Source organism: Crocodylus porosus, unplaced genomic scaffold (genome assembly GCF_001723895.1).
Source record: "Crocodylus porosus isolate Cpor-Errol unplaced genomic scaffold, CroPor_comp1, whole genome shotgun sequence".
Lineage (NCBI taxonomy): Eukaryota > Metazoa > Chordata > Crocodylia > Crocodylidae > Crocodylus > Crocodylus porosus.
This window is the reverse complement of record NW_017728886.1, coordinates 229,967,927-229,992,541: the sequence shown is the minus strand read 5'-3', so window position 1 is coordinate 229,992,541 and position 24,615 is coordinate 229,967,927. Positions and strand designations below refer to the sequence as shown.

Sequence of the window (24,615 nt, the reverse complement as noted above, 5' to 3'; positions counted from 1 at the left end):
CGTGGCCAGCACCAGGTCCAACAAGGCGTCTCCCCTGGTGGGGCTGTGCACCTCCTGGGTTAGATGGAGGTCCTGCACTCTGGCTAAGAACCGAGTGTATGTGTTGTATGTGAGTAAACAAACAGCTGATGATGTATAGATGTATAGATTCATTTTATAATTTTAATGATCGCTGGAATTAACATCTAGAAAGGTGCAAATATTTGGTGGTATTTGATGATTTTTAACTTAATGCCTAGAGGCATAAAAAGTTACCTGCCAACCAAGCCAGATGTCTTAAAATTTTTCATACTACATTGTACTGCATGATAACCACAAGGAAAATATTCTGTGTGTTGTAGAAGCAAACTTAAATTGGGTATTTCCTATATGTAGATTTTGGTACCAGTTTAGAAGATTGATTTGAGGAATTTTTGTCACTGAGTGTATGAATGGCATATAGAATTACTGAGGGTTGAATGCTTCAGGGACGCTTCTCTACACAAATCATGTTTCCCTATCTGTTGTTATTTTCTTAAGCAAATAGCTTGTGTCAAGTATTTGAAAGATCACAACTGGCCCGGGAGCTAATTAAACAATGATTCACATCAAGAACACCTGTCTAGACATATAAGTAGAATCCACAGGGGAAAATTTAGTGACCATGAAGGCAACCTCAAGGGTCAGTGAACTCATCTGTAAGGTTACTGTAAAATAAAGGGAACCAATGTTCATCTGTTAGGAGATGTTCACCCTCCAGGGGAGGAGGAAGAAATTCTGCTGCTAAAAGTCCCCAGTTCTTGCAAAAATATAGATTTGAAATCATGAGCAACAATTGGAATCTGCTTGTTAACGCATGCTAATCTGTTTCACAACCACAGGGATGGTAATTCTCTATTTGCTTTACTGAACCACTAATAAATACAGGAATTTGAAACAGAACAAAGTTCAGTCTTTTTGTGTTTTCTCTAGCCCTTGTTGACATAGGATTTCATCAATGAATGGATATTTACTACTTCTAAAATCTATAATGCTTAAGTGTTGGTCAGTTGGTAGGTGTCTGTCTTTCCTAGCTGGTACTGAATCAGTGCCCCTGGGGAGAGTTAAAGGCCATTTATACTGTAGTTGGGCTCAGACTAACTCCCACCCCGCCAAGTCCCATGTCCCTACTGCTTGTGGTATGGCACTTCGCTACTTTTGCAAGAGTGCTGTATGATAGAAGTTATTGTTTAGAGGTGTTTCCTTACTTGGAATGCTGTGGAGGTTGCAAGATGGTCCTCAGGTCAGTTAGAGAGACTGAAGGACTGCAGAAGCTTGCTTACAGCTCCACGGTAAAACTTGTTGTTTTAGTTCTTCTCACCTATGTGTAGATCTTCTCATCTATTCCTATGTTTATTGAACCCAGTGATCACTGCAAGTACAAGAGTTCGTTCTTGTATGCTGACTGAATTTCTATCCCTCATCACCATTAAATACTGTTTTCAAGTAGGAACAAGTTGCATTTCCCCACTTCTGGTTGTCATATAGTATTGCTTTGAATTGTTCAGCAGCTCCTGTGTTTGTACCATAAGGGTGGAAGTACTTCTACAGCTGACAAACTGATCAACGTGGATAGATTATGGGCCTGAGCATGCAAAGAAATCCACCTGTAATGGAATCCCATGTACTTTGGGAGTTCTGCATGCAAGGCAGCTCCACTGAAGTGGAAGTCTGAGACTAAAATGGAGGACTGAGTGGAGAGCTGAAGTGGAGGACAGGAACCAAAATACATAGTTTCAAAGAGAAAATTGCTATAAATAAAATATTACAAAGGCATAAAATTATGTTAACATTATTAATTAACACTATCCTGAAAATTGTATTCATTTTAGGTAGATGGCTTCTTTAGGCTGTGGACATGCCTTACTGCTATGTGCCTGTACTGTATTCCACTACACAACAGTAGTTTTAAGCAGTAACTGTGGACAGAAACTGTAGCATGGACAGTTGACATAGCACTGCAGTGGGGTCTGCTGTAATGCTCTGTTCTCTCTCACTCCACAGAGGAAGGGGAGAGTGCTTCGTTCCCTGCTAGCCTGCAGGGCCTGCTGCTGTTCTGGCCCCACACCCTTTTGCTTGGGGATCCTCCCACTACACCATGGCAGCAGGGACTAGTGGTGCTGTCTCTAAAGTAGTGGTGGCAAGGAGGGCTGCCTCTTCTGTGAAGGCAGCCTAAATAGGTGCTGCCACTGGGAGCAGCAGAAGCTGTTAAACACAGCTCCCCTCCACCCACTAGGATAGTAGGGAGAGAGGAGAGCTGCTCTCCTAACCCCCTGCCATTCCTCTGGACAGAAGGGAAGATGCCTGACACTTGCTGCTCCAAGACCGGGTACTTGCCAGAAGTCCTCTTCCCTGTGGGGAGTGGGCAGAAATTCTTCTTCCACCCTTGTCAACCCTTTAGCTGGCAGGAGGGTTGTCCTTGATAGCTGTGGGGCAGCAGTTACCAGCTCATCACTGGGATCTTGTCCCCCCACTTCTCCCCACTATCAGCAGGGGCGAGGGCAGGCTGTCAGTGATCGGTCTCCCTTAGGGATGGGTAGTAAAGGAGCTGCACCATATTGCACATCTCTGCTCCAGCCAGGTGGTTCTGCACACGTGTGTGGCACTGTAGGGTTTTTTTTTTTAGACCAATGAACTTATGTTCAGTGCCCTAATTGTGTTCTGATAATTTTTTTAGTAAAATATCGGAAGTGATGAATAGGTTGTTTAATTGCATTCTGTCAGGTTGTTATTACCCATGCTTTCTGTCTAAGTAGCAGCATTTATTAAATGAGTTTCTTAAATCTCAGTCTTTCATATAAGCAGAGTTTTTAAAAATCATATCTGTGTGGTGCTGAATCCCAGATGAAATCAAGGAGCAAGCTGATTAAGACTTAAACTGGCATACAAGGGAGTATTAATGAAAATTAGTCTGATTCTCACTTTGATGTTGTGCAGGTGAAGAAAAGTTTTAGATATTCCTTGAGATAATGCTATAGATTTCACTATTACCTGACTCATTTCAAACCAGTAACTCATGGAAATTATACATTCTTAGTTCTTATCTCATATAGCCGTTGTCTACTATATTGTAAATCGTTATTGTTGTTAACCTGATTATCTCATATTAACTTACATCCATGGTGGTTATAAATAGCTGCAGAGCCACATGAATGACAGTGCTAGACTAGTAATGCTTGATTCATACCTTTGTGGAACTCCCAACTCCATCTCATCTGAGACTATACTTTTATTTCTGCTTGCTTTTCCTCTTGTTCTTGCGTTATTTCAAAGCTTTCCTTTTTCTTTTCTCCACTCTTGCCTTTTCTATGTAACACTTAGAACTACTTCTTTTTTAATGCACCAATAACTGCACTCTGCTTCAAAACTCTTCCTTGAAAATTTCATAAGGTCAGGTTCTCTCTGAAGTGCCATCTCCTGTTCCATTTCAGTCTGAATGATGTGACCTCTTTCTGAATTTTAAGGTAAGCTACTCAGGATATGGACTGCATCACCTTATGTGGGACAAACACTGGTTGTACTTGTTTAAAAATAAATCTATCGATCATTAGAGAGCTTTAGATGCATTTAATTGTTTTGCCTCTTTTTAGACCCAGTGCATGTTGAAGCACCAGAAGTTGCAAGGTGCAAAGAAGAGCAGGAGGAGCCTGACTGCTTTACTAAATATTTTAGTGTTGTATGGTGTAAAGCTTCAAAGAAAAAACACAAGAAGTGGGAAGGTGATGCTGTTCTTATTGCAAAAAGGAAGTCTCTGGTGCTGAAAGACATGGAAGGAAAAGACATTGGAAAAGGTATTTTACACTGTACACATTTGTAACTTAGTATTGGCCTAAAGTAAATGTGTGCTTGAATAAAGTGAAATTAGGCTGTTTGCTGTGGAGGAGTGGCTTGTAACCAGGGAGAAATGCATCAGTGATCATCAGGCTTAAGGCTGAGCTTCTGTTTGAATGTATTTCTTGTTACTGTTCTTGTCACAGGTCTTGGAGTAACTGAGATTGAGTCTATTTTTCAACTACAGTTAAGTGGTTGACAATATTATCATAAAGGGAAGAGTTAATTTTTCCAGCCAATCCAAAATCAACAGAATAGCAATTTTGAGTCTTACAATCTTAGCAGATGTTAAGCTAGAAGACTTTGATTTGATATTGAGTTAAAATAAAGCAGAGGGGTAAAGGCTATAGTCACTTAGCTCAAGGGCAGTTATTTTTGTCTGAAAGGCAAGAAACAATTTAATTTGCTAAACCAAAGCAATCTATTTAGGAAGAAACTGGTTTAATGTGTTGCTACAAACCCAATTTGGTTTGATTTTAGTGCAGAAATGTCTGTCCTTTAATATTTTGTTAGAGTCCTAACATTGCAAACTTTGCTGCTACTACCAGGGCCAAGCAATTTGATTTGCACATCAGTCCTGAACATACAAACCAATTTAAATTAATTTATATCAAAGCTCTATCTACAGATAAGCTTAGTTTAAGGCGTGGGGAGAGAAGTGACTGAAGTGTATCGAGAAAGAGGTTAGTTTGAAGTTGGGCAGAAGGCAAGGTACCTTATAGACTAACTAAATCAGATGTATATCATAAGCTTTGAGTAACATAAGCTACTGCTGACAAAAGTTTCTGCTATACACCTGTGGTTTAGTTAACTTGTAAGGTGCAAATCTACCCTGGCTTCTGTCTGAAATGTATCAAACAAGTCCTGTTGTTAGATCAGTAACACTTAAACAGCCATAAAGCACAGGGTCTACAGCAGTGGGGTCAACCTTTTCAACAGGCATGCAACAAATAAGGCCTGTACTTACCTTAAGTGCCACTCCTATCATTTTCCTTTACCTGATATCCTGGTCAGCCTTCTGCTCCCTACTTAGGGCTGTGTGAAGCTTTAGTAGCCGATTCGATTTGGAGGAGATTTGGCCTAGTTTTGCAGCCGAATTTCCAAATTGAATTGGGGAATTCGGAAGGTTTGCAGGAAACAGAAACTGAGAAGAGGGAGGGGGATTGGGTGATTTTTCTGTATATGGAAAGTCTGAGAGGTGGGGAAAGACTGCTCTGATATTGACATCTGTAGCTGGCCAGTGACTGTGATCTTGCTCCGAGTTCCCTTCCAATCACAGTGCTCTTGGAGAGGGATGTAGAAAACATAAAGCTGTGTCTAGAGTGATTTGTGCCTATTGTGACCTGTGTCTCTCTTGGAGCAGCAGTGTCTGAAAGGCGTCTCTTGCTAGCTAGTCTTTCTTGTAAGTTGTATCCAATCCTTTCCTACTTACACTTGCCTACAATCCCTATTGTTATCCCTATTCATTCCTTTCAACTTATTCTTCCCCCAAAATCCTTATATTCTTTCCCCCCACAAAAAGAAATCTGTGTTTTTCCTGACAGTATTCTACAACTATGCAGGAAAGCACAACATATATTACACACACATTTTGCAGCCCGCCAAACATTATGAAGCATGCTGGAAAGGCAAGTGCCAGGTCTTCTGGTGGGGGGTTGAGGGGGCAAAGGGAGAGCTGTAAGTTCCCTCCCACCCCAAATATAGACGCACTGTCTTTCTGGGCAGCAGTGAGTCTTCTGCTGCTAGTGAGAGCAAGGATGTGCTAGCAGTACCTGCACCACCACCACCACCACCACTAACACCACTAACCAGCAGCAGCATGACATTCTCCACCCCAGTTTCAGTTCCCAGCATGAGCCTCTCAGTGCCAAAGGAGGAGCTAGATCTGGAAGCAGAGGAGCTGAGGGCCATAGCAAAGGAAATTCTGGGGAAGGAGGGAGAATCTGAGTTTGTGTGCCACAAACCCGTCAAAGTTCCCCTAGAGGCAGGTCTCCTTCTCTGGAATGCACTTCAGAGGAGGTTGTGGGGGCAGGTTGCTCAGCTGCTCCTGTTGTTGTGCCTCTGCCTGTTGAGGAGGGGAATAAGGCAGGATCCCCACCCTCAACCCAGAAGCGGGTACATAGTGTAGTGTGGGATCATTTTGAGGTGGCACATGATCCCAGGCATGCTACCTGCCAGCACTGCCAAAGGCAGATCAGCTGCGGCAAAACATGAAACACCTCACCACCACAGCAATGCTGCTGCATCTCAGGAGGCAGCACCCCCTTGCCCTCGTTCTTCCTCAGCCTGGCACCAGTGGGAGCATGCCCAAAAAGAAGTCCCCCTCTCGCTTCAAAGCCCCTGTCCCCAAGAAGCAGAGGCAGGCCACCTTGGACCATTGGGGGAAAGGCAGAGACAAAGGGGTGGGGACGTGTTCTGAAGGTGAGCAAGGTCAACCGAAGCATTGGGGGATGCTTGGTCTGGATGGCCAGCCCTTCTCTTTTGTTCAGCATCCAGGGTTCAGGCAGCTCATGGTGCTCATGGCCCCATTATATCAATTGCCCGCATGTGCCATCTTTAGCAGGATGGTGGTGCCCTCCCTGTGTGAGGCATTCAGGGAGTACTTGAGGGAGGAGCTGCAGAAGATGTCTGGAGCAGCTGGGGTGAAGATCATGCTGACCTCTCCCTCAGAGCACTGATGCCATCAGTCAGAATGTTGGTGGGCTCTCTGTCAAGCAGAGGTGATGGATGGGTCCCATACAGCAAGGAAGATCATGGTGGCCACAAACTGCATGGTGCAGGGGTGGCTTGTTGGGCAGGGTGAGCTCACCCGCGGGTTCATGGTTACCGAAAACAGGGCCAATATGGTCAACTATGAAACTATGAAAGCAGTGTGGCACACAAGTTGCACCTCATTGTCAGGGGACAGGGCTTCCAGTGATAGTGTCATCACTATCATCCAGCTTATTTCGAAATGCAAGAAGGTGGCAGGATACTTCCACTGGAGCATCAAGCGGTACAAACAGGCAGAGCTGAGCATCCCACAGCACAAAATCATGCAGGATGTGGAGACTCGGTGGAACTCCACATACCTGGTGTTGGAAAGGCTGGCTGAGCCACAGAAGGCCTTAGTTCAGGGAGATTGGGATCAGCAGCCTCCTAAAACTGAGTGGGATACCATCTCCCAGATCTTGGTTGTCCTCAAGCTGGTCCTCGAGGCCACTGAAAGCCTCAGCGCTGGCGATGTCGTCCTTAGCCAGGTAATCCCCGTAGTGAAGGAGCTTGAGAAAGAAATGGAGAAGTTCCAGGAGATCAGTGTTCCTGGCTGGGCAAACCACTTTCACATGAGATACAGGCACTGGTGAAGCAGCTGAAGGAGGGCATCAAAAAATGGCTGTATCCGTTTTGGTCTAGTATGGTTCACATGCTGGTGGAAATGTGTGACCCAAGGGTGAAGAGGAGCATCTGCAACAGCAAAACCCTTGATCACTAGACAGAGGTGCTGGTGAACAGAGTCAGGAAGGCAGAAGGGCACGTGGAAGAGGGAGATCCACTTTGCTGTGCCAGTACTCCAACCACAAACCAATCTCCTCCACCACAGCTGCTGCCAATGTGGGCCAAGAGCATGGCTTCAATGTTGGGGTCCAGAGGCACCAGATAAGTAGCCACCAGCACCTCCACACTACCTATTTTGGCAAGGACATGGAGCTGCTGCACTGCAACCGTTTGGCCTATTGGGCAACCCGCAGCCAGGTGTGGCAGGATCTGGCCATGGTTGCCTGGGAATACCTGTTTGTCCACTGACCAGTGTTCCAAGTGAGAGAGTGTTCAGCATTGCTGGAGATTTTGTGACACCCCACTGCACCTCCTTGGATTCTGGTTTCATGGAGCAGCTGTTATTCCTGAAGGTGCTGGGATTTTGCTTTTAACAGTTTGAGGTGCACTTTCACAGAAACCCCAGCACCTGTCTGTTTTAAACTTGGCAAGCTTCATGCCCTCAAAAGGGGCTCTACCATCCTTGCTGTTTTCATCTGAATCTGCAAAAAAATGACAAAGTTATAGGTATTTTAGTGATTCCCCATTATAGTCTAGGGCTGGCTCTGAATCGGCGTCGAATCTCTGAATATGAATTGGCCAAATTGAATCAGGACAGTGATCCGAATCACCGAATCGAATCACTGTCCCTTCAAATTGGCTGAATCCAAAGCGAATGCTTGCTGCTTCTTACAGGCCTACTCCCCAACCAAGCTGCTTGTTTTCTTTCTGCGATCTGCCCTTTGCACCCAGCCTTATCTGATGCTCTGCTTTCTGCTCTCTGCCCTGTCTGCCACTGTACTTCCTGTACCCTCCCCAGTGTGCCACACACCCAGAGGTTTCCTTTGCCACTTGTTGCACCCATGCTACAGGTTGGCCACTCCTGGTCTACAGGATGTAAACAGTATTTCCAAATATCAAGCTCCAGAAAGCTAAAGCTTTATATAAAGCTAACATGTACTCTCCTAGAGTACTTTACACATGTCTTGAGTAAAGATGAAAAGGGAAGTATAATGGATCCAGTGTCCCTGCACTCATTTTTTTCTCTCCTTTCTCTCTCTGTTTTTTCTCTCTCTCATCACAACATGCTTAGCAAAAAAAAATGCACAAGAACAAAGGTAGTATATGAAGTTTTTTTATTGTCACCAGGTTTAGAATTTTTAGGAAACCTGGTATTTACTGTAAAATATAAAACAACCCCCTCAAAACCCCTTAGCATTTATGATTATTGATTATATTAATATGCAGGGCATCCTGCCATGTACCCCCCACCCCGGTTTCATTTTTTTGATGTACTGGCATTCCAGCACCTTACAAGGTAGACACTGGATGTATTTTGGCAGTCTGGCTAAAAATGTTGCCTACTAGGGGTGTGCGAAGCGGGCTGTATTCTATTTGGATTTGGATTTGGATTCAGCCCGATTCGGGGGACAGTGATTCGATTCACTGATTTGGATCACTGTCCTAGTTTGATTCGCCCGAATCTGAATATTCAGTTCTGATTAGAAGAATCAAGGATTTGGCCATAGACACGGCTTTATATGTTTTTTCTACATACCTCGAGGTACCAGGCACGGCTTGTGAACATGGAGATGGTGGGGCAGATGGACCATCCCACAGGAGCGTGGGGGTGTCCCCAACATGCTCAGTGGCGAACCCAGAAGTGGACTGGAAATACTTCTGGTCCACTTCTGAGTCCACCTCTGTGCCCCCCCAGCTTGGTGATTGGCCATGGGGGGACCTTGGGTGCCCCCCCCCAGACTCAAGAGGCACCAGTCGCCAATTCGGGGGGCTGGACGGGTTGTCCCCCATGCACTCTCTGGAGGATCCAGAAGTGGACTGGAAGTGGTTTGGGTCCACTTCTGGGTCTGGTCTGCCGCTGAGCATGCTGGGGACCGCCCAGCACTCCTGTGGAACACTCCATCCGCCTCACCATCTCAGTGTTCACAAGCCTCCTGGTACCTTGAGGTATGTAGAAAAAACATATAAAGCTGTGTCTATGTCTGAATCGCTGAATCTCTCCGAATCGAATCGGAGGCTTCTGATTCAATTCAGAGAGATTAATGGGTTTCTTTGATTTGGATTCAGCGATTCGGCTGCTGAATTGGGCCGAATCTCCTCTGAATCGAATCGGCAACCGAAACTTTGCACAGCCTTATTGCCTACCCCTGCACTAGTTTGTTATATATAAAGTGGGACCACCATTACCTCCTCTTCTAGTTGATTCTTAATTGTTGGCACTGTGTTTTGTGAGGATAGTGTGTGTGTTGAGCATGCTTTAACAGTGCCTACCAGATCAAGCCTTTCAAGAATTGTAGGTAAAAGAATACCTAGCTTTTGAACCCTAATCAGTTTTAGAGGCGAGTTAGGCTGCTCAGCCTTGTCAGCTCTGAAGCACTTTTGTGGGTGTGTGCAAGTTAAACTTCAAAGCACAGGGAATCTTAGGCTCCTCTGTTTGTGACTTTCTAGAGTTCAGGTGTCTCCAAGATGAGGTAGCAGCTGAGCAGGGATGTTGAGGATCACAAGTTTGGACTTACGTACCTACATTCCACCTAAATCTTTTCCTGGATCTAAGCTCAAATTGGCATAAGAGTACAAGTCCTACTGACTCCTAGGTTGTCTAGTGCTTTGAATACACCATTATTAATCGCCAGTGCACATCTCTTTCAGGATGTTCTTAATGAAAACTCTGCTCTCTGTCCTTTAGCGCAAGGCTGTAAATCGGTGGTCCTCAGCCTTTTTAGACTCAAGGAACCCCTTCAGAACTTTTCAGAATTTACTGGCACCCTGTCAAAAGACTAATATAAATATATCTTGAATATGATAATATAAACATAATCCTAGTATTTAATACGTTATAAACACCTTGGACAGTCTGGGATGTATGGCTAGCAGGGACAAGGTGCTGAGCTGCATATGCAGGTCATAGGAAATGCTGAGAGGGTGAGAGGAAGATGGAGTGGGTAAAAGGGCACATGAGGCCTGGGGAGGTAGTAGCGGAGCTGGCCAAGGGAGTACCACAGTGTGGTCACTGCTACCACCACTGAGGCCAGGTGGATTTGCTCTGTGTACCTACTTCCTGCAGAGCCAGATCAGAAAGCAGCTGTTGCAGGACTACATGCTTTTGCTGCAGCCCTTCCTAATCGGACCCTGCATAGCATCTGCCAGAAACAGAGGCATGTGTTTGCTCTTAGGAGCTGAACTGAGAAGCAGCTGCAGGCATGCTTGCCTGCATTATGTTGTGCAGCAGGCAGGCAGACTGCTGCAACTCCTCCTTGTTTGGCTCCCATGTGCCTCCTGAAAATGGAGGTGCGTGGGGCAGTTCCAACTGGTGGTAGCAGCAGCCTGTAGATAGATGCCACTGCCATCAGGTAGACGCACTGCCCTGTGTGTCTCTAATTTCAGAAAGCACACTGGAGCTCAACCGGAAAGATTTGCAGCAGAATCAGCATGCCTTCCTACTTAACACCTTTCTCCTGCTTTTGCTCCTCAGTTTGGCTCCAATGTGCTCCCGGAAAGGAGAGGCACTTAAGACAGTTGCACCATCACCACTACCACAGGGTACAATGCCCCTGGCAGGTTCTTGCAGCATCCCAGGGTGCCATGGCATTCCAGCTGAGAACTACTACAGTAAATAGCTGTTGCATTTCTCCCAGAAGAAAGCCTTTTGTCCTGAAATCCTACAGATGTTCACACCTGTTGTCCCATTTCAAGTACTTGTGAAGTATGCTATATAAAGTGCGCTAACAGCCCTCTTTCCCTCCCCTCTCCCCACCCCCACTACACAAAAATACAGCACTATGTGTATAAGTTATTTTCAGTTCATTTAATTAAATTGGAATTAATTCCAGGGACAGGCCTGTCAGGCTGTATGCTCTCCTTTGCCACCTATTGGCAGTGGAGCATCAATGCCTCTTGGAAGGGGGCTACATATTTAAAGGGATATACTGCTCTTCTACTGAGTCAAAACCAAGAACAATCAGACCTGCTTCATGAGACATCTGTTTACAGCCTGAGTAGTAGAATGTGGATTTTCTACAATGAGCTTGAAACAAGCCTATAAAGGGAAGCCCTCTATCTCAAAATTAGGATAAAGGGAGCTTACTTTATTGGACAGGGCTCTGCATATCTAGTACAGTGGTTTTCAACCTTTTTTGTACCGGAACCCATTTGCCAAGATTGATGACTTGTCCCAACCCACACCCCCCTGCCCTGATGGTGCTCAACACGCAGCCCCTTGCCCCCCCAGCCCTGCCAAAGGGGACCCCCAGTTGTCCCCATCCCACTCGGGCTGGAGCACAGTCACTGCAGTAACTCTGGCTCATATAGGTGACAGCAGAGCAAGTCCAGCTCAGCACGGGCTGGAGGCAGGAGAAGGGCAAGTCTGTGGTACACCTGCCCTGGGCAGGGGCTCCTGCACCATGGCAGGCAGCTGGTCATGGCCCCTCCCGCCCCCTGAGCAGCATTTCCCAGCCACCCTGCCCCCATGAGCACAGGCACCAGGTCTGGTGTCACCAAGCCAGCAAGCAGCTCCCCCCCGCCCCTTCCTCTGCTGAAGGAGCAGGTGCCTTCCCTCTGTCCCCCCTGCCCTGTTGCCTGGCAACCTTCTCCCAGTGCCAGCAGGCACCTGCCCCCCCCACACCCATCCCTTCCACACGCGCACATACATGCACTTGCACACACACATGTACACACCCTGGCCCTCCAACCCCCACTCAACATACACTTACCTGCATCTGGCTGCTGGGGCTGCTCCCATTACCCTGCCTGGCTTCATGCTGGCCATGTCCCAAGCAGCCCCTTGGAGGCTGGAATGCTGCCAGCCTGCAAGGGGAAACCCTGTGCTTTCATGCATTTCTCTTTGAAATATGCTTGTGACCCACTTTTGGGTCTCAACCCACAGATTGACAAATGCTGATCTAGTATACCCATCTCTTCTCAAGAGAAGCACTGTGTTGGAAAGTTAAATCAAATTTTAAACAGTATCAGATCAGGCAGTGAAACTGAAATAGCATACTCATGCCTGGGAGTATGGACGTAGACCTGACCCCAGGATCACTGAGGATCTCTTGTTAGTTATTCAGTTTTCCCAACAGTTTAGGTCCATTATGTGCCTCCAATCCTTTCCAGGTTTATAAGCACAGATATACAATTAATGACATACATCTATTTGCAGCTTGATTGGGTATACATTAATGAAAGGGCTTGATCTTAAAGAACAACCCATCCTCCCCTAGTTGAGTGAAGAATTTTTAAGCAACCACATTCATTATTTAACAGCTGTTTAGCTAGGATGGCCCTTCAGAGGTTCAGAAGGCAGGGTAGATATGCACCTTTATATATGAACTAAATGATATATATATGGAGAGAGAGAGAGAGTCCACAAACTTGCAGAGGTTATCAGTTACGTTTCGACTCTTGACAATGAGTGCAATTCCTTATGGTAATTGGTTTCAGTTACTTTTTGCTACTATGGTCAAACACTTAGTCAGTGCTGTCCTATTTAAATTAGAAAAAACATGGAATCTGGCCTTGCAAAGGTGCCTTTATGAAAGGATACTGAGAATTTCAATTCTTTAAATTGCTGTACATCTATAGCAACAACATACAGTTTCTAACTTTATATACCGGAGGATGTATGCAAGATGGAGGCCTCTAATGAATAGATGCCAAGGTCTTTAATGTGTTCATTACAGCCCATGCACATATGTGATTAGTTGCAGATGTGAGTGAATGTCCCAAGCATAGTTCTAAGCTATATGATCAGCTCTAGATTTTAAACCATATAAAAGTTATCTATATTAACTAAAATTTGCATTTGAATTCTAAATAAACTGGTGTGCAGTCACTTTTGACTCAGGATATGTCTGTGCAACTCAATGCAGTGATGAGCTGGATCAGGTGCTGGCAGAAGCAATATAGCCCTAGTGTGTGCATTTAATATATAAGGGATGTAATGCATAATATTATATTAATATAATGCATAATGTATACTGTATGTAAATGTGCACATATATATGCCAATATTAGGGTAAAATAGCCTTGGTAGAATGATATGCAACTGCAGCCATCAGAAAAATTAGTTTCCTGTTCCATTTGATATTGCATAAGATTTCTGTGGGAGCTACTAATGCACCAATAACTTAGTGGGAAAATATAAAATTATAAAAGTAATGTATTTTGCCTGCCTTTTAATGTTATTTAACAGAAGACAGTGCAGGGAACCAGAGCCATGATGTGATCAGCCAGCTCTTTATAACCACCAGGAAGTATTCCATGATGCTCAGGAATAAGCTTGGAGACATTATTATTTCTCTGTAGGAAGTTAAAAATTCAGTTTGGTTGTTTTGCAAGAAAATATAGCTATTCCAAAGTTCAGCCCATAGTCTCATTCCCTCAGCTAAATTAAAAAGGAAAATAGTGACCACTAAGACTGTTAAAAGTTGTTTCCTTACAAACTGCTTGTTTTATTTTTGATCACTGTGGCAGCATTTCTAATTATAATTCTCTTGGGTTATTTTAGTGTTTGACTACCTCATTTAGTGTGGAGTTTAGCATTGTCCTCACCTTAAGTGAAAAGGCTTCTACCATTAACTGTTTGAGGCTCCAGGTATGTCTTTATGGCACAATGTAATTGCCATGCAGAAATATGTGAGCCAGCTCAGGTGCTGGAAGAAATGACAGGACATGAGAAAAACAATATACAACACATGCCCTTTTCCTCTCCCCCAAATCAGCCTTCCAAAACTGGGGTGCATGTCCTAAGCAGGGAAGCTGATTTTTCTTTGCTGGAGTAGAAACAGGAGCAAGCAGATGCTGTGTTCTAATCTCTGCTGCTTGTTTGGCCACAGCAAGCAGAAAGGGTGTAGTCAGTCTCATGTTAAACCTCTCACAGCCCTAGCTATTGGTTGAGTACTGTAGCTTGTGCTTCAAGGACCAATTGAGCTGGCTCAGGGTAAGTAAGCTGCTTGATGCCGTCTGTAGTATCTTGATGAGGCTGTGGTCTGGAAACAATACTTGATTATTTACAAGAACTTATAAAGCAGTGATGCGCAATGTATTTATTTATTTATTTTTACAAGCAAGCCAAATTATAAAATCAGAAATGGGCTGATGGCCAAGAGAGGGTTAGGGCAGGGGAGGGGTGTGACCACATTTCCTTTGGTTGTGTGCAGCATGTGTAGTGAGCAATTTGAGCTCACTTGCATGTCAGCCTGGCTCCTGCTGGAGCTCTCCAGGCCCAGTATTCTCTTTGAACTTTTTGATATGTCAGTGGGCTCTGGCCAGAGCCACTTCTTTAGCATGGATCTAGAGCCCAGGATGTTAATGGTACTGCTATTCATCCACGCTGATTTTGGTTTTTGCTGGTGAGTGTTTTTCTGTGTTCCCACACCAAGCCCTGAGCATACCCAGAAGAAGCACTGTGTTACTTCAGGCTGGTATGCCCGACATGGCTTGTGGGTGCTGAACACCCACTAATTTTTTTTCAATGGGTGCTTGAGCCCCCGAGTGTCCCTAGTGTCAGCACCTATGCATTCATTCCCTGTCCCCCTCTTCCCTACTGAATTCAGCAGCAGGGGAAAAGATGGGGCAAATGGCAGCAGTGTTTAATCCTTTAATCCAGGGGTGAGCAAATATTTTGTGTGGAGGGCCACTTACTGAGTTTTGGCAAGCTATTGAGGGCCTCATGACAGGAAGCCAGAGGCAGATAAATATTAATTTTCTCAATTTTTTAGGGGCCCTGCGGGCCACATTTTACCCACCCCTGCTTTAATTCCTCGGCTCCAGAGCCATGCAAAACCAGTGGCTCTGGCCAGAACCTGCACTGACATGATGCTGAGCTCAGAGAGGTCACTGCACAATCAGAGCTTCAGCAGGAGTCATGTTGACGTAAGTGAGCTCATGTAAGTGATGAACTTCACGGGCCACAGGTTGTGCGCCACTGATGTAAACAATTTTTACAGTACAGAAGTAGCAGTCTTGCTGCTGCCCTTGCAAGGGTCTGGGACCCAACTTTATTGCTGTCCTGGATACCAGGAAGTTCCTGCTGCCTCACCCAGATTGTTTTCTGGGATGCCTCACTTCCTGGATATTCTGTTTGTAGGAGAGCTTCCTCCATGTCACACTCAGCCATGACTCTGGAAAAAAAAATATTTCTACATTTTGCCTTCCAAAAAGAAGGTATATATCTTATTTAAAGTCATGTAGTATATGAGAAAATACGGGACTGATGGTAGAAAACAGTACCCATTGTGTTGTCCTAATTGATTTCTGAATCTCATTTTAGGTACTGGATATAAAGCTAAAGACCTGGAAAGTCTTAATGAAGGACAAACACTGATGATTGGAGGAAAAGAAATTGAAGTGATGGGTGTAATTTTAGCAGAGGACTTTAAGAGTGGCAGGTGTTTTCAGTCTGGTGTCACAACTTCTACTACAGTTCCACCTGGTTCTTCACAAACTACTATGAAGCCATTCTGTTCCCCCATCAGAAACGTTTACAAATCCAGCTTTAAAGAAAATTTACTCAAAGATTCCCAGAGCTACAAACCTCGCCATGATCCAAATGCACCAAGTAAGTTTTAGAATTCTTTAATATATTGAATCATTCTTTATCCTGTATTAGGAAAGTTCAATACATGGCTAAAATGTTAAAGTTCTTGAAGTATTGAAATGAGAATCTGGCATTCCTTGTGGGATTAACCAACAACACTACAACAGGGCTGTATTATGGTACACAGAGTTATCCTTTTGCATCAGGTGTTCTGTGAAGCACAAGACAATGGTTGTGTCATTGACATGTAGAAACAGTCCACACATTGTAGTCACACAGCAGTTCTGCCTAATTATTATTGATGTCTGTTTAAAAAAAAATAGTTGCTAAGAGCCCTGCCAAGTAAAATGAATTTATTGGAATAAAACTTTTATTATGTTCTAGAGCAGGGGTTGTCAACTGGGGGTATGCAGGAAGGCTCTAAGGGGTATGCACAGGTAAGCTGGGGCAGAGTGCTGCCAATCACTACCCTTCCCACTTCCCAGGAGCAGGGCTGGAATGGGGTGAGGGCAGTGGCACCCCTCTGCAGGCTGCACAGGCACCGCCCAGCTGCCCAGACTCAGGGGTGGTGGGGCAAAGTCGTGTTCCACATCCAGCTGCATGCCACTCCCCTTCCCCCTGCATCCAGCTGCCTGAATGTGGGGGTACACTTACTGAAAGCCCCTGTTCTAGAGGAGTTTCAGCTTTCTACTGAGTTTACTGGAGTATTGGCAGAACAGAGCAGCATAGTAGTTGTAATAGAAGAACAGTGGTGAAGAGGTTAAGCAGAGTTAGAATTGTTCCCAAGAGATATTGCCCTTCAGAGCCACCAGTGTACAAACATAAAAAGTATTTAAGCTGTCCAAATCAGTGAAATATGCACTGCAGAGAAAAAGATCTGTAACACAACATTGCGGTTGCTTTGTGCTGTGATCCCATCAGGTCTCACAAGTTGCACAGTATCAGATTGGGTGAGAGCTTGAAGAGGAGAGCTGCGGGAATGAATGTTACTCTTCCATCTGTTGCTAAAGAGCCAGTGGAACAGTCTGCTTCTTAGTGGCAGTATTTCACAAAGATTCCATCTTTCAGATGAGAGAAAATGTTTATTGAAATGGTCATCACCAAACGAAGCAATATATGCATTTTAATTTACAAAATACAATTAAAGTGTCACTTAACATTCACACTGCATTTTAATATCATATTCCATTTCCTATATTTATAGCTTATTTCCTGAGGTAAGGTCTTCACAAATGGATTTAACTGTCTACAATTATCCACCCCATTGTCCTTGTATAAACTCTTCTTCCCTTGCTTGTCCCGTCTAAACAGGGTTGCTGTTGCAGATTCTGGTTCTCCACTGGCTTTCGGTTGTATGCATCTTCTTCTTGCAACTCCATCTCTCTCATGTCCCTCTATTATATATCTCTATCTCATCTTCGGTCTTCCTCTTCTCCCTCCCCTAGTGGTGCCATTTTGGTATCTTCTTTTCCCACATATTTTTTCTGGACCCCTTTGCCCATAACATGCCATTCTTTCTTATACTTTCTTAGATACTTCCACTACCTTCACTTGTCCTCTGATGTAAGCATTCCTCACTTTATTCATTCTTGTCTCTGTATAAACAAAAAAATAGATCTCAACCACATGTAGTTATAAAGGATATCATGGCACTCCTTGTAAGAGCAGAATTGTTCATAGCCCAATGTTCTGGTCTAATTCAGACCTTTATTATAGTTTGTCCACCAAAATTCTTCTCTCTGGTTTCAAGAGCAGTATTTATTTTCTGCCCTAAGTTGTTGCACAATGCTGCTAAGTTCAGCCCCAGAATTGGCTGCATTTTGTCTGTGTTTCTGCATTGCTGTGTGAAACCACTTGGATTTTACTTCAATTCTTTCTCTTTTTGGGGTCTGATTTTAAGAGGGATTTGAGTTCCTCCTATAAGTTGAGCTCTCTTAACTCCTGTGGAAATTGGGATTGTTAAGGACCCTTTAGCACTGGGGACCCATAACCACTCGCATAGCTTGACTATGGGAGTGCTAGGTAGATTGTTCATTGTTTTGTGTTGCTCAGTAGTAACTCTCTCTAGAGTTTATGGGGTAGGAGTAAAGTGTATGTGTGTGTTTAAAAAAATCGGTTAGAGACCATCACAAAGATGACTGCTCATCATGAGTGATGGGTAAAATAGTTCTTACAGATTAGCTGCTTCACTGACCCTTCTTAGAGTATCAGTGTCTGGACCCACATAAGTGTCAGGCCTATGAGGCTTCCATTTCTCTGTGGAGGGAGACCTGCCTATTCTTAGGACAGGACCTTGGTTACTACTCCTTGGGTACAAACCTGTCAGCAGGCCCAGTCGGGACTGGACCCTTCAGAAGTTTCAAAATCAGCTGTTACAGGTGCCCAGAGTGACTCAAAAACAAGTATAAGGCATAGACAAGGTGTACCTGCATGGCATATTTTCCCAAGCCTGTATTTTAGGTCATGTAGTTTTGGCTTATTCCTTCTCTCAGAGGCCTCATTTGTGCTCAAAGGTATCAGAATTTGCCTTTTTTTGTCCCCAGGCTGCATGTGCCCATACATTTTTATGTAAGACAGCAATACCCACCTTTTCTGACACCTTTATAAAAAACACTTCCTTAAACAGTGTAAGAGTTTTTCATAGATTCATAGATGTTAGGGGCTGGAAGGGACCTCATGAGATCATCAGGTCCAGCCCCTCTATGGCCTCTGGCAAAACACTAGTGTAGATGTGCTCCAGTTGCCATGTAAGCTGCTTACTCATGGGGGACTGTCTTCAGCCAACACAGCTCCTCACAGTGAGGCTATGTAGCACTGGCAAAAGCAGTCAAGTGTGTAGATGTTGCAGTAACACAACCATGCTGGCAGCTATGAGCTAACAAAAGTTCTGGTGGTGAAACTTTCTGGTTGTAGGCTTGGCCTCAGTAGCGAAAAACAGTCTACATCACTTACAACATGCTCCCTCTGTGTCTATGCATCTTCTACCCTACTAGTTTTTCATTACATGCTCTAGGAGCATAGGCTGCCTTTCTTCAATAGCCCCAAGCCCCTTTACATGGGGCCTGATTGGTGATTTCTTCTCTTCCTCCTTCACATCCTTGGAAAAACAGACCTGTCCCTACTGATGGAGCAGAGGATATCCTCTTCATAGTTATAAACCTGAATATTTTGTTGGAAGGATTACTGCTTAAGTAGGCCACTGTTTAATAAATCAGGGGTGCTCAACCTCTGGCCTGTGGACCAAACGTGGCCCACAGAGCCTTTGTATCGGGCCCAGGGAGCTCCCCAAAGATCAGAAAATTTGGTGGTGGGGGAGTAATGGCAAGTTAATACTGCCGCCCCTCTGCTACTGCCAGATTCCCAAGCCCTGCATAGCTGGATTGGTGTTGGGCCTTGACCTCCCACCCAAAAAACCACATAGAGCCTGAGCCATGTCCCCTTGCCCATCCCACCCGCGGGGCTGGGCTATGCCCCCTTTACACTGTATAGCTGCATCGGGGCCAGGCCAGGATATGTAGACTTGGAAAAAGCAGCCAAGTGTGTAGATGTTGTATTAACACCCCCCTTCCCACCAGGTGACTGGATCAGGCTCCGCCTTGCTGCTCCACATGCCAGAATGGCTCCCTTGACAGTATGGCCTGCAGACAGAATAAGCATTGTCCATCCGGCCTGAGGGTGGGGAAAGGTTTGGCACCACTGGTTTATAACTTTCTTTCAGTGACTCCCTTATAGCCTCCTTGGTTCATGCTACATATTCAGTCAAGTAGTAATCTAAAATTGAATAGTGGAGTGGTATGTTATGTAAAAAATTATTTCAAACCTTTTCAGTGTGTTGCATTTTATATTCAATAAATTTGTAAAGCACTTTGGAATCCTTTAAGGTGTAAAGATTTTTATTATTTACAGAATTACACCCGGGGCCTCTCTTTGTGCAAATTCATTTTGTGCGAATTCACTTATATGCAACAACCTTATTTATACCAGAAATTCGCTTTGTGCAAGAAAAATCTGATCTTATGCAAAGTCAGCTGGCAATGAGCCCCGCTGTTCCCCACTTCTCTGCCCTGGGTGCCTCCGTAGCCCGGCAGGCATGACCTGGTGCAGCAGGAAGCATGCAGCCCCACTGTTCCAAGCCACACTAGATCACACCCGCTGGGCTGAAGAGGCACCCGGGGAAGGGAAGCAGGGCAGAGCCAGGAGCAGCGAGCAGCCAGCATTCCTTACTGCCCTGCTTCCCTCCCCTGGGTGCCTCTCCACCCCGCCCCACACTGCGCTGTGATGCACCCCCTGTGCATGCTGCTCCTTGCAGCATGGAGCTCACAACCTCTCCCTGCAGCAGTTATTGTACTGTGTGAATTTGTCATGGTTGGGGGGGGGAAGGGAGGAGAGTAGAGTGAGGCTGATATGTTACATGTAATAATGGATTCACTTTATGCAAATTTACTTTATAATGTTTTTTTTGGAATGTAGCCCTCGCATAGAGGGACCCGAGTATATCGTGATATTCATGTATAACAAAACAGCTCTAATTTTTCCTTATGTAGGAAAAACAATATATTATGTTTAGGAAGTAGAAACACATGATCTCTTACAACATCTTTTGTATGTTTTGAACTTTAAGATTCGTTAGTTATGCCACGTCCAAACCCAAGTCACCAACAGATGTTCAATAAGGCTGGTTTACCTGTGATTGATGTAGTTGTGGATCCTTACATTGTAAATCATCTTCGACCACACCAGAAAGAAGGGATTGTATTTCTGTATGAATGTGTAATGGGAATGAGGTAGGATATTTGTTTTCATTTTAATTGTCTTAACTTTTAGTTTTGTTTGAAGCAAACACACAAAAACTTAGGAGCATTTTGTATATCCATGTTACATGTGAAAGACCTGAATATTTTTTTAACTTTAATACCTCCTGACCAAAGGCAAAGTGCACTGTTTCTTGATACTTCAGAAATTTATAGTGAAGAATAAGCATAGCTTTATATATCATCTGCTGAAAAATTACTATTTTTGTTTTCTACATTTTTCTCATCCTTTTTTTATTTAAAGCTTCTTAAAGTATGTGCGAATGTAAACTAAAATAAACATTTTGAAAGTTTAATATGCAAGTTTAGTAATGAACACAAGTTTTATATAAGCAAAAAGAATCTCTTTGGTTTAACTGAATGAAAAAGTACCACTGATTGCAGTAAAAATAAATATTTGTATATACCTAAAAACAGATTCCCAAAACCCCATTACAGATAATTATAGGATTTACTTTAAAGTCTTACTACAATGTGGTTATTTCTTACAGAGTTGGTGACAGGTTTGGAGCCATTCTTGCTGATGAAATGGGTTTAGGAAAAACATTGCAGTGTATTTCATTAGTCTGGACTCTCCTGCGTCAGGGGCTTTATGGATACAAACCTGTAATAAAGCGTGTCTTAATTGTCACTCCTGGGAGTCTGGTAAAGAACTGGAAATATGAATTTCAAAAGTGGCTGGGAAGTGAAAGGATAAAAGTCTTTCCGGTTGATCAGGTGAGATTTATATTGAAAACGGAATTGGGTAAAATTCAATTCAGCATTGAGGATTCATGAAAATAAAGTTTCTATTTAAACAGAAGATTTAATGTTAATATTTTCTAATGAAATAAAATATTCCAGTTAAACTTCCTTCTTCAAATGCTAGTTCATAAGTACATGTCCTTTATACATTTGAGCTCAGAGGCTTTTAATTAGTAGCTTCTGTACTACATACTTGTATCCTGCCTCTCCTCTGTCTTTGCACTACGAGCATAAAGCATTGTGTGCACTCCATGCTTCAGTCCACTTGGAAGATAAGCCATACAAGGAGAGGTTGAAGGAAACGTACGTTCAGCTTGTGGGAAAGGTGCTTTAAAAAGGGAGATGATAAGTCTTCAAGTACCTGAAGGGCTGACATCAAGAAGAGGGAAAATGCCTTTTCTGTCTTGCTGCACAGAGTAGAACATGGACCAATGGCTTGAAGTTGCAGCAAAGTTAGGTTTAGGTGGTATATTAGGAAAAAACGTTTTCACTGTTAGAGCTGTGAGGCATTGGAATAGATTGCCTGGGGAAGTTGTGGAATTTTCATCAGTGGAGGTGGTCAAGAAAAGGTTGGATAGACAGTGAGTGGTCAGGGATCTAGATGTAGCTATGACTGTGTTCTACTATGGGTATTTCTCATGCTTCTGGGCTTCTTCTGGGCTTTGCTGTTGCTGCATGGGGCCAGGAGGGATTTTTTTTCTCCTCCTGCTCCTACATGTCAGGAGTTTTTATAAGCCTTCCTCAGAAGCACATGGGGGCTGGCTGCAGTGAAGGCTGGGGATTTTGACAGAGGTGTAACCATGCTTCTGCTGGCACTTAAAAGCAGAGGTTCCCAGCTAGGGGGTATTGCCCCTTTGCTCAGAGCCAGACTGATAACTATATTTGGGCTCAGAAAGGGATTTTATCCTATGGTGGACTTTGGCTGTTTTTACCTTCTTCTGTAACTGGCCCGCTCCTGGGATCTCTAGAGTATAATTAACAATCTTTGCAGCAGCAGGATGTTGGCTGTTGTTGTCCCCTTGGTTTACCTGTGGAAGATCAGGGTGTTATGTCTTGGGTTTTGTGACAGGGTTGACTGTGTAGTTTTGCTAGGAAGTTAGACAATAGATTTGCATTGGATAGTTTGAATAGGGGTGATCCTACCTCAGGGCAGGAGATTTAATTAGATGACTGATAGGGACTCCCTCCCTTCCCAAAAGGGGTAGGTGAGTAACTCACAAGTCACACGCCAAGTAAAACCCAAGTGCCACTCTTTATTATGAGGAAAAATCAATAACACACACAGAAATCATTACAACAAGCCTCTGGCAAATCATCTTTCTGATGCCCGGCCACATGCTGGATCGCCATTTTGATTTGATCCTTCATTCTCCAAACTGGCCTACCTTTCATGTGCCATCGAGCTTTCTCCCAATAGGGAATCCACTCACTAGCCCCCTCTGTGCATACCCAACTATTGGTGTATACCCTCACTTCTTTCCAACCCTGCTTGATCCCATAAACAATTGCTTCTTCCACTGCCTTCAATTCTGCGAACTGGGCACTCCCCTTTAAGTCCCCCTTCCCATATTCCTCCGAGAAAGGGCAGTACCAGGCCCAAGTTGCTACTGGGCCTTCAGCTGACCCATCAGTAAACAGAGCATGGGGGTTGGCCAGATCGAAACTGTCAGGACATTTTATGGGGTTTATGATCTCCCCATCTGTAGGGGTCTCTAACTATGGGAGTACTGGCTTTTTTAGCATGCCCCCCACCTCCCAATGCAGGTATCCTGACAACTACAAACTCCACTTCAGCTATCGGGTTTGATGTGGAGATTCCGCAGGTGGGCCTTTCTTTAAAGCCACCAAAATCCCAGGCCATGCTCTTATCCGTAAGGAAGCATCTCCTACAAATCTCTCTCCCTTCTCCTATCCAAAAACCACTGCCAACATTTCTTTCTGCAAAGGTTCATAACATTGGATAGAACCCGACTCCAGGCCCCCAACAACTCCCACTTGTCCCATCCTTGTCGGCTTCGCTGGTATAGCACTGCTCTGATGGTGTCCCCCCGGCCTCCGGCCTCCAAATACTTAGGGGTGCTGGGATCTGGAGGGAGCAAAGGTGGGCTTTCCCATATGGCCTGCAGCATTTCCAGATGGAGTCCTTCGGTTTCCATCCCCCACTCCCACTGCTTACCTTTGACCTTTAGTGCTTAATACAGCAGGTGGGCCAAAGCCGCAAAATCGGGAACCGCCGCCCAGCACCCCAACTGGGACTGCAGCTTTTTCAGAGAGCAGGGTGAGGGGAGTTCGGCTAATGCCTCCTTGGTCTGTTCCTGGGTGTCTAGCTGCATTCCCAGGTATCTTACCGAGTGTTGTACCCATTGAACCTTTTTTGGATCCACTCGGAACCCTGCCATCTCCAAAGTCTGCAGCACCCTGCGAGAAATATCCGCACACTCTTCGGCAGTGTTTGACTGAATTAGTATATCATCCATGTAGCTTTGAACTTGTGGCTGGGACTCAAGTGCTTCTTGCACTTGTTGGTGTGCTAAGATCGGTGAGTTGCACCACCCTTGTGGTAGGCGCAACAACCGATACTGTTTTCCTTTGAACATGAAAGCAAAAATATCCTGATCATCCTCCCGTACATACGGGGATTGCCCAGAAACAATTTGAAATGTCAATTGCTGTGAAATGGGAGGTGTTTGCTTTTTTGGGCTGCGTCCCACATTTCAGACAGAGTGCTTACTACTGGACCTAATTTCTTTGTTCTTTTATTTACTTCTCGATAGTCTTTCACCATCCTCCATTTTCCACTAGCCTTACGCACGGGCCATAAGGGAAAGTTCCACTGAGAGATAGTGGGCCCCACCAACCCGGCTTGCAGTAGCCCCTGAAGCATTTCACTTACTCCCTGTTCAGCTTCGGGTCTCAAGGGGTTTCATAGTTTCATAGTTTCTAGGGTCAGAAGGGACCTGAGCAGATCATCTAGTCCGACTCCCAGCCACGGCAGGAAAGAATACTGGGGTCAAACGACCCCAGCAAGATGTTCATCTAACCTCCTCTTAAAAGCCCCCAGGGTAGGATCCTGCACCACTTCTCTTGGAAGCTGGTTCCAGACCCTAGCCGCCCTGACCGTGAAGTAGTGCCTCCTGATATCTA

The 24,615-nt window shown here is 44.6% G+C and overlaps 1 protein-coding gene across 1 annotated transcript in view; it reads left to right on the top strand.

Moving 5' to 3' along the window:
• Positions 1–24,615, top strand: part of RAD54B (RAD54 homolog B (S. cerevisiae)) — a 107,979-nt gene that overhangs the window by 63,358 nt on the left and 20,006 nt on the right. Inside the window, exons 4-7 of the mRNA XM_019550571.1 lie at positions 3,609–3,809; positions 15,650–15,937; positions 20,538–20,700; positions 21,219–21,444. Of these exons, the coding sequence (XP_019406116.1) occupies positions 3,609–3,809; positions 15,650–15,937; positions 20,538–20,700; positions 21,219–21,444 (878 nt within the window). The remainder of the gene's footprint in view (positions 1–3,608; positions 3,810–15,649; positions 15,938–20,537; positions 20,701–21,218; positions 21,445–24,615) is intronic.